The following is a 9,209-nucleotide window of genomic DNA, read 5'->3' on the forward strand; positions in this document are numbered from 1 at the left end:
TGTGTGATGTGGTTCAATTCGGAAACCTCCTCGACCGTCGCTCGGGGATATTCGGAGATCGTACGCAAAATATGTGCCGGGAATAATGGTGGTAACGGCTCGTTAATAACACGAGTAACGCGAACACGATCGTAACGACGGAAGGTGCCGGTGAACGAGAGTCCGTGTTGTTCGGTGATCAATGAACTTTACGTTGCTGTATGTTTGGGGCGTGCTGCCACTGTTACCTATTAAGCCGGCAGACGTACGTATCCAAGAATAATATCGCACATTTACAATGTCCGTCCCTTCGTCGTTTCGCAATACCGTTCAGCCGATTTCTTTTCATTTCCCGAGGAGCATTTTACTGCCCCGCCTTGTTCTGGTTAATCTTCCTCCGGTCTCGCTCGTCGTCCGTCGTCTGTCGTCGTACTCGGAATGTTACTTCAAACGTCTTCGGATTGTCAGCGTGTTTTCTCGAAACGATCGTTCGATTCCGTTTAGTTTTTTCGGCTCGTTCGTGCGCGTATTAGAAAGTCCGTTAAATAGCAGGAACTAACGAGGCGTACGGTTAACGGTACACCGCTCTGTGCGCTCGAGAGAGAGAGATCTCGGGATCGTTCATCGTTCGACAAATCAACACTTTTGTACCCTTTCGACCGCAGCCAATCTCTTAACGTATCCCATTAGCACTATTCGATCGGTAACGTAATCGGTGTAATCGTGGTTTGACGTAACATCGCGACGAGTATTTCCGTGGAGAGGTATACGCGGCCGAGTGGATCGTGTGCGGATGAACAGTTAACGCTTCTTACAGATAATAACATTATGAATGATGTAAACAAAAGAGAGCGATAATACACCCTTTTTTTTTCTCTCTCTCCCTTTCGATACGCTTTATGATAAATAATGGTTCGATTAATTGTCGTTTACGTAATCGTTGCCATTGACTTAGTTGCCGTATTCATGGGTACGCTTCTCTGCTTATTATCCTCGGTAATTTTTTTTATGCGTCAGAATGACCGTAATTTGTACAATGTCGTGCCGTGCTGCGTAGATAGGTACTTACATGTTAACGCGTAAACGAATTCTTCAATTTTCTTACCTTCTTTCTTTCTTTTTTCTTAATTTTCTTTCTTGTATAATATTATACGTAGCGTAAATTGGTTTTCCACTGCGAGGTGTATTTTTAATTGTTAAAACTATCGAGCGATTTTTTTTTTAGAAGAACACGGTTTTTATACGAGGACACGAAGTAGAGGCAACCGTGTCAAGAGTAATGAGATATTAAAGTGATACACTAGGCGTTAATCAGTTAATTTTAAGCGACAAAACCGTCCTATGCGTTAGCCGTTTTTTTAAAGTATTCATTGGGGTTTTGAAAATTTAACCTGTTAATCAGTTAATAATTTAAATTATTAAAAAGTAATTATACTGTAGAATATTAAAATATGTTTTTTTTTAAAACAAAGACATTGAATTTGTAAAGCATATTTCTATATAATTTGCATTTACTCAATGTTCTGTTACAGATGACTACGTAATAGGAAATTACACGTAAAATTTTCACTAGGAAAATAAAGATAACTGATTGATCTGCAGTTGAAGTTAGATGACTAAAAATGAATGATATAGAAAGTTTAAGCATGAAGGGCAGTGGAGGTTCTAAGATGCCTCACAGTCATTCGACTCCGGCAGGTGTGGATGGGGGTAGTAGAACTCCTCCCACAACACCTAGAAAAGCTGGGAAAATGCTCGCTGTTCGTGTACAAATGTTGGACGATACGATTACAATGTTTCAAGTTCAGGTAACATCTGCTAGATGCAACTCTTCAATGATATATTAAATTATTTATGCTTTGTATTTCTGTGGCTGTTCTAATGAACTTAAACACTTGTAAAGGTTGAACGAATGCTTTAACGCATTGGCTTAATGCTATAATGGCAAGTAATTGACCGTACCTCTACAATGGGACATTTAACAAGCACAGATGAATATAATTCATAGGATCCCATTCTAAATATATGTCTGAAGAATATTGAAATATAAACCATTAATATTCACGATAATTTGGTTTATCTACTTCTATTAATTAACATAAATGTTGAAAAGTAAATGGATATTTCGCTTTATATTTTGTGGAAATAGTTACCGTGCAGTGTATCTCATTTATATGATAAAATCATTCGCCGTGTAATGTACACGAGTTTAACACTTTTAAATGAACTATTGGAGCACATAATTGGTTCTACTATATTGCACAAGGTGCACGTATTGACGTATTGATTATTCATAAGACTCTACTTGCAGCATCTGAAACTTACTCTCCCTAGCCGTACATGAGACTTTAATACATAATAAGCATACAGGAAAAGATATACGTTAGATTTATGCCTACGAGACTGATACAAAGTTTTATAAGAAATAAACAGAGAACCCTATTTTCGTGCAGATATCCATAAACATATTTAAATTTTAGGCGAAAGCACTAGGCAGGGTACTGTTCGATCAAGTTTGCAAACAGTTGCATCTTCTGGAAGCCGACTACTTTGGACTCGAGTATCAGGAACCCAATGGAACTAAGGTAAATTTTCACATGATCGCATAGATAGAAATTTTATTCACACCTGTTTACCCATGAACGCGTTTTATTTGCAGTACTGGTTGGATTTAGAGAAGCCTGTTTGCAGACAAGTCGGACTTTCGTTGATAGATCCCCTTTTAAGATTTTGCGTTAAATTTTATACACCGGATCCGGCGCAGCTGGAGGAGGAGTTCACAAGATATTTATTTTGCCTTCAAATCAAACGAGATTTGGCGCAGGGTTTACTGCAATGCAACGATAACACGGCAGCTTTGATGGCCAGCTATATTGTTCAGGGTAAGCCGCTCGTAGTCAGCGGCACGCGCAATTTATTCTCTCGACGAGCACTTCTAAATCGATCGACTATTTCAGCGGAATGCGGGGATTACGTAATAGAGGATTATCCGGATCACACATACCTATCGACATACAAATTTGTACCTCATCAAGATCAAGAACTGGAACGTCGCATCATGGAGAATCATAAGAAACACGCGTAAGACGGTTTTCGATTAACGTTTGCATTCAATGGAGAACTGTGCGCCGCGTTTCGAATTGACCGAAGCTTTTTATCCTTTAAACAGAGGCCAATCTCCAGCGGAAGCTGATTTGAATCTTTTGGAGACAGCGCGTCGTTGCGAACTGTACGGAATGAAAATGCATCCGGCGAAGGTGAGTGTTACTAATTAGAATTCCTAATCCCTTTTTACACGACAGGTATACGGATAGTAACAACATATTCTTTGTCAAAGGATCACGAGGGTGATTCCCTGAACTTGGCGGTGGCACACATGGGGATCGTAGTCTTTCAAAATTTCACGAAAATCAACACGTTCAGCTGGGCGAAGATACGGAAGATCAGTTTCAAGAGGAAGCGATTTCTAATCAAACTTCATCCGGAGGGATACGTGAGTACGCCGTATCATCGAGCGAACCTACACTATCAAAGCGAGTCCCGTCTAAACGACTTCTCCTTTCCGATTACAGGGTTACTACAAGGATACGGTTGAATTCTTTTTCGAGGGTCGCAACGAGTGCAAAAACTTCTGGAAGAAATGCGTGGAGAATCACGGGTTCTTCCGTTGCTCTGTGGTGAAGCGAGTCGTACGGCAAAAGACGCGAGTTCTGAGTCGTGGTTCGTCGTTTAGGTATGTCCCTTCGGTAAAGCGGAAACACGAATTAATAGAAATTCATTGGTCAATAATAAACTGATCTACAGGTCTCCGACTCACGTTTTAATTCACAGTCAACGAGGAGAGGTCACACTCAGTCGGGTTTAAACGAGACGAATATTTTTGTTCTCAGGTATAGTGGGAAAACTCAGAAGCAGATCGTCGAGTTCGTGCGTGACAATTACGTGAAGAGGCAAACGTTTCAGAGGTGAGTACACAACACATACGCGCCGGGATGCTGCGTCGTTTGAAGATCAAACGAAGTTTTGGATATATATACATATATATATATATACCAGTAATGCGTAGAGCATAGTGCATGCATACCGTTGTGTACTGTCCCCTCCCCCCCTTTTTAACGCTGGTCTCACACCATTGAGATATGTGTATTTTTCTTTTCCTCTTCTACTTTTTTTCTATTTTTTTTTTTTAAATTAAGTTTCTATTTTGAATCACGAGCGTACCGAGATCTTTGCGTGGTTAAGACGGGAGGTGGCACGGTCTTGCTTTTGCCGGGACATTGATTGGTATTTATTTCGTCGTTGCTCCAACATTTCCGTAGTGTGAAGCGTGTTTTTTTTGTTCACTTTCTCTCTGTATCTGTCTCTGTACGTATTAGTTTTGTATTTGACCGTTTGTCAATGTTGCCTGCTCGGACAGGGGTGGCGGGGAGTCAGGCTCACCATCAGGCACGATAACCCGAATGATCAATGTGTTACCCTCTCTCTCTCGATAGCGTGGTCACTAATTCTCGTCATTGTTATAACATACACACAGGCATATAAGTATACACGTCCACACGCAATTATTCACACACACAATTATTCACACACACATACCTTTGACAATACACACTGCGAACCACCATGTTTCACTGTTTTCCGACAGCTGTACCTTTGATTTCTCTTCTGTTCGATTTTTTCTCATCAAGAATCAAGGTGTACACATGCACTTACCTATTGTATGCCCCCGCGGAACGGTGACAAACGAGTACCTCTTAAACGATCGGTGGCACGCGGAGAATCGGTTAACGAAAGTTACACGATGCGAACTTCTGTGACACGTTTAACACTAGGTTTACGGAACGCGTGAAATTGATTTTAAAAATATTATTTTGTAAACGTTTAGTACAAGTACCCCAATTACCTACCATCGAATCTCCAGTTTCCATAATCTAAATAAACGAGCATCGATTCTTTTAGGAATAATAGAATGAAGACAAATGTCCGTAAACCTAGTGTTAAGAGATGCGACGGTCGAGCTTCGTTCGAGTCGCTCAGAGGCCAATACGGTTAAGTCCATTTCCTTGTTTTCTGATTGTTCATGATTTTAGTGGAATATATAATGTTCTTTTTAGTTATTCAAGCATTTATCTTCGTTTTCTCTAGAAAGCCCTTTTTATAGCTTCTCATGTACTCATTTCAAAAGCCAAAACATGAATTTTCTTGATGTTTTTTGGACTGAACCGCATTGGCTTCTGGGCGACGCGTTTAACACTAGGTTTACGGAACGCGTCAATTCGACGCAGACTGAATTTTATAAACATTAATTGATAATCGTTTCAATCGGTTCTCGTTGATCTTCTACGTCTACAATTTCCAAGATCTAAATGAACGAATATCAACTTCCCCGGGAACAATAGAATAAACTACAATAAATGCCCGTAAACCTAGCGTTAACGAGCGAGGCTCGACTGTCCGGTCTAAATTTTAAATTGTCCCATGTAACTTGCGTCGGATATTCTTCTCGTGTTCTCGGACGCTTTAAGGGATGTTCTCTTGTTATCTCGAAGCGCGGACGTGCCGCATATATACACATGATACATATATACATAGCGGTAGACTGCTCTCCACGATAGCGAATAGATCGATTAACTCTTTCCTCACGACAATCTCGCCCTTGTACATAATTATGGTTCACGGACTCGCACGATCGGCGATTCGTCGAGTTACGTACATACGTTCACGGTGCGAAAAAAACACACTCGTCCATCCAGCTTTTCTCATAAGAATTTTCTTTTTAAATTCAACGGTTCAATCACGATTCGGAATCGGCGACGCATCCGTTAACGGAGAAACGCGAGAATCGGCGAAGAGGCGACGTGCTCCGAGCGGTGTGCGCGCGTCTACGTGAAAGACGATTTTCCGGATTCTTTGCGATTCTTTTGTTTTTCTCGTCGAACCGACACTTTCCATTTTTCTTCGAGTTCTCCGTTTCGCGACACTTCGGGAAATCCTCGAACGATACAGGACACAGAGTATACATGTCGCGAAGAAACGAACCCCTCGTCTTACAACGCGAGAGATTTCCGAAGATTTTCGAAAGAGATGGCCGAGAGCTCGAAAACCGAGGAAATTCTGCTTGCCAGTCACGTTGCATCGGTAACGATTGTTAACCCTTTGCACTCGAAAGACTGGAAATATTCAACATTTTCCGATGAGTACATGTCAGTCGCATCAATCAAAATCGGCGTAAACATTTACAAAATAATATTTCTAAAATCCAGTATCAATTTCACGCGTTCCGTAAACCTAGTGTTAAATATTTCACGTAGCAACACAAACTTCAATTTGAAATACTAAATATTCAACTTCATAGTTTCGTTGTGTCAAATCAAGTGACTGAGAGTCACTCGAGTGCAAAAGGTTAGAAGAAAGTCCTTGAATCTCCAAAGAAGTTTAACCCCTCGCCGTACAATAACGAGTGAGACTCGTGATGAAGATTTCTAATTTAATAACAATCGATATCATTCATTACCCACGGATCAAAGCAAACTATTTTGCTATCATTGTATTATCTTCATATAAAATTTCCGCTTGAAGTAGAATGGACAATTTCGTTGCATTTCTTCTAAATTGTAAAATGGTACACGAGCTTAGTGGCGAAAGTAAATACGCCAAGGGGTTAATCCTTTGATCTCTAAATTCTTCGAAAAACGAAATCTTCGAATCCTAACGTCGAATCGTAGGTTAGAGCTAGTTCGCGGATGTCGAGTACGAACGTAAGGCGAGGGGTCGAAGCGACTCGAAGCCCCTTGAAACGGTGACGGCTACGACAACCGGCCGCCATTTTCGGGAGACGCGCGCGTACGATGGTGGTCGATCGCCGGCGACGCGATCGGAGGATGAGGAAACGTACACGTGAAAGAAATATACAAAGATACAGATAAGGATAAGAGTAAACGATTAAAGATAAAGGCAAAGGAAGAGAAAAAGAAAATCGCATAAGCTAGTGTTCTGGACAGGCTTGGCATTTGGTAGCCTAAGTCTGATGCTGAACTTGACTCTCTCTTGCTCGCAGGTCCAATTCGTTCCGGCAGACTAGCGGTGGTAGGGCATTGCAGGGCTTGGAGGGGGGAGGCTATCGTGGGGCCACTCCAAGCAGCTCCCTTATGGGCAGCTCCAGCATCTCTGCCCACCCCCTCCTGCCCCTCGGCGATCCTGGTATGTACACCATGACCGACACCAACCTCCACGAGAGACGAAAATAACAGAGAAAGAAAAGAATCTCCGAAAGAGGAGAAAAACGAAACGAAACGAAACGAAACGAACGCTTTTTTTCATTTTTCTTTACGTCCTCGCTGTGTTATTCGCCTCTCTGTTTCGCAGCGCGCGGGAAGTGCTCGCGGTATCGGAACGACCGGTTGCTTTTTTAAGGGACTGCGCAGCCTGAGGTCGCTGGTGCCGACGCGCGTTAACGATCCAGCAAAGGATTCGATGCAACCATGGTTGCAATCCATGGCAATTTTTGTTCGATGAACGAACGATGTAAAATATTCTTTTATTTTCTACGCATAGAAACTCTGGTTCCGTTGGATTCTCCTTCGAAATCTCGGAATTTTTGTTCACGTATGATGGATCGTCGCGCGTCGGCCCTAACGATTCTCGGTTGGTCTCGCTGAAAAAAGATTTCGTCCCGACAGCGCACCCTCCCCGTCGGTTTCTCTCAGTTGGTTATTATCACTCCGTTTCCTCCTCTCCCCGGTTCATCCCCTTCTTCCACTGTCCCGTCGTTCCCGTTCTTCGTCCTCGCTCTCTCGTTATTCTGTTTAGCGTTTTTTCTGGAACTTTTTCTTTCTCTTCCACGTATCGTACACGAAGCAGCAGTATTATATATCGTAAGCGTAGAGAGTAGCTTAGAGCGTATCATGAACTTAGAAAACGCTTGCCCGAAACGATCGATTAACCGAATTATCTTCTCTCTCTGTCTCTCTCCCTTGCTCCCTCCCTTTCTCCCTGTCTTCCCCCTTCCGTTCCTCTCTCTACCTGTTTCTTCTCTCTTTTAACTCCGAGAACGGAAAGAGAGGGAGAGAGAAGCTGGAAAGCGGAGATCCGAATCACTCCAACACGAATCGGGGGTTCCGAGGAAGTAGTTCATAGCAGTCGTAGTTGATCATCTTTTATTTGAGTCATGAAGTTCCTAGGTTCCTAGCATAACAACAGTAAACCTGTCTTTCATTATTCTCAATTATCCAAATGCCAGCTATGAATTAACTTTCTCGTCCCGGTGTTTTCGGGTGAACCGGATGACTCCGCGTCGGCTGGTAAATTCCTGAAATGCAAGAAGAACGGTGGTGACAAGGGAAGATTTTTAAAGTGAATCCGATGATTTCAGCCCTGGAAACCCCAGCTCTGTCTCTGTCATGCGGCTCGATGACACTGGATTCTCCGACGACTGTGACGAGTGTCTCGATGGGAGGGACGATTCACCGTCGCGACGACACAGCTACATCGTTTCGGACTCTTACGTCCATCGACGTCCATTCGCCGGCCACCCCCAGCCAGGCACCAGCGTCGCGGCAGCAACAGATGCTTGTTACCAGCCATCAGCGGATTTCATCAGCAGGTCGTATCAGCCCCTCTAACAGCAGTCCCCCTGAATTCCCACCGCCGCGACCCCAGCCCCGACATCCCTGGCAGCGATCGGCGAGCTGCCGCGAACTGTACGCGTCCAGTTTCGAGGATTCAGGTAGAGCGCGTACACGCGAGGACGAGAAACCGTCCGTCGGCGACTCGGTCCCGTTGTTAGAGCCGTTCCGGTTGCCGTCGCAGGGCGAGCTGGACAATCCGGTGACGCGGTACGACGAGAGCAATCGGTCGTACAGCGCCGCCAGCTCGAAACTGCCCTCGTTGGACCACGACTCGGTACCGGACCGCGTCTACAGCAGTTCCTATCCGGGTACCTCGTCGCTGTCCACCGAATCCGGCCACGAGGAGTCCGGCCCGGCGGGAGATCTGTCGCACGACGATCTCTCGCACGATTCGTACGAGCTTCTGGAACGCGAGCACGAGTTTGAGTACCCGGAGTCGTACTCGAGCCCGCGCGACGACGAGGACGAGGACGACGAGAACGAGAACGAGAACGAGAACGAGAACGAGAACGCGAACGCGAACGCGAATGAGAACGAGAACGAGAACGAGGAGGGGAACGAGAACGACGGGAACGCGGACGAAAACGAGCCCGAGAACGACGG

At 44.0% G+C, this 9,209-nt stretch overlaps 1 protein-coding gene across 1 annotated transcript in view; it reads left to right on the top strand.

Annotated features, from left to right (window-relative positions):
* Positions 1-92: 92 nt before the first annotated feature.
* The window catches only part of LOC116428311 (uncharacterized), a 25,217-nt gene continuing 16,100 nt past the window's right edge, over positions 93-9,209 (top strand). The window contains exons 1-11 of the mRNA XM_076367497.1: positions 93-244; positions 1,512-1,787; positions 2,460-2,564; positions 2,639-2,861; positions 2,937-3,060; positions 3,149-3,236; positions 3,317-3,472; positions 3,552-3,712; positions 3,870-3,944; positions 7,037-7,179; positions 8,351-9,059. Of these exons, the coding sequence (XP_076223612.1) occupies positions 1,602-1,787; positions 2,460-2,564; positions 2,639-2,861; positions 2,937-3,060; positions 3,149-3,236; positions 3,317-3,472; positions 3,552-3,712; positions 3,870-3,944; positions 7,037-7,179; positions 8,351-9,059 (1,970 nt within the window). The 5' untranslated portion in view covers positions 93-244; positions 1,512-1,601. The remainder of the gene's footprint in view (positions 245-1,511; positions 1,788-2,459; positions 2,565-2,638; positions 2,862-2,936; positions 3,061-3,148; positions 3,237-3,316; positions 3,473-3,551; positions 3,713-3,869; positions 3,945-7,036; positions 7,180-8,350; positions 9,060-9,209) is intronic.

The sequence above is a fragment of the Nomia melanderi genome, chromosome 4 (assembly GCF_051020985.1).
Source record: "Nomia melanderi isolate GNS246 chromosome 4, iyNomMela1, whole genome shotgun sequence".
Lineage (NCBI taxonomy): Eukaryota > Metazoa > Arthropoda > Insecta > Hymenoptera > Halictidae > Nomia > Nomia melanderi.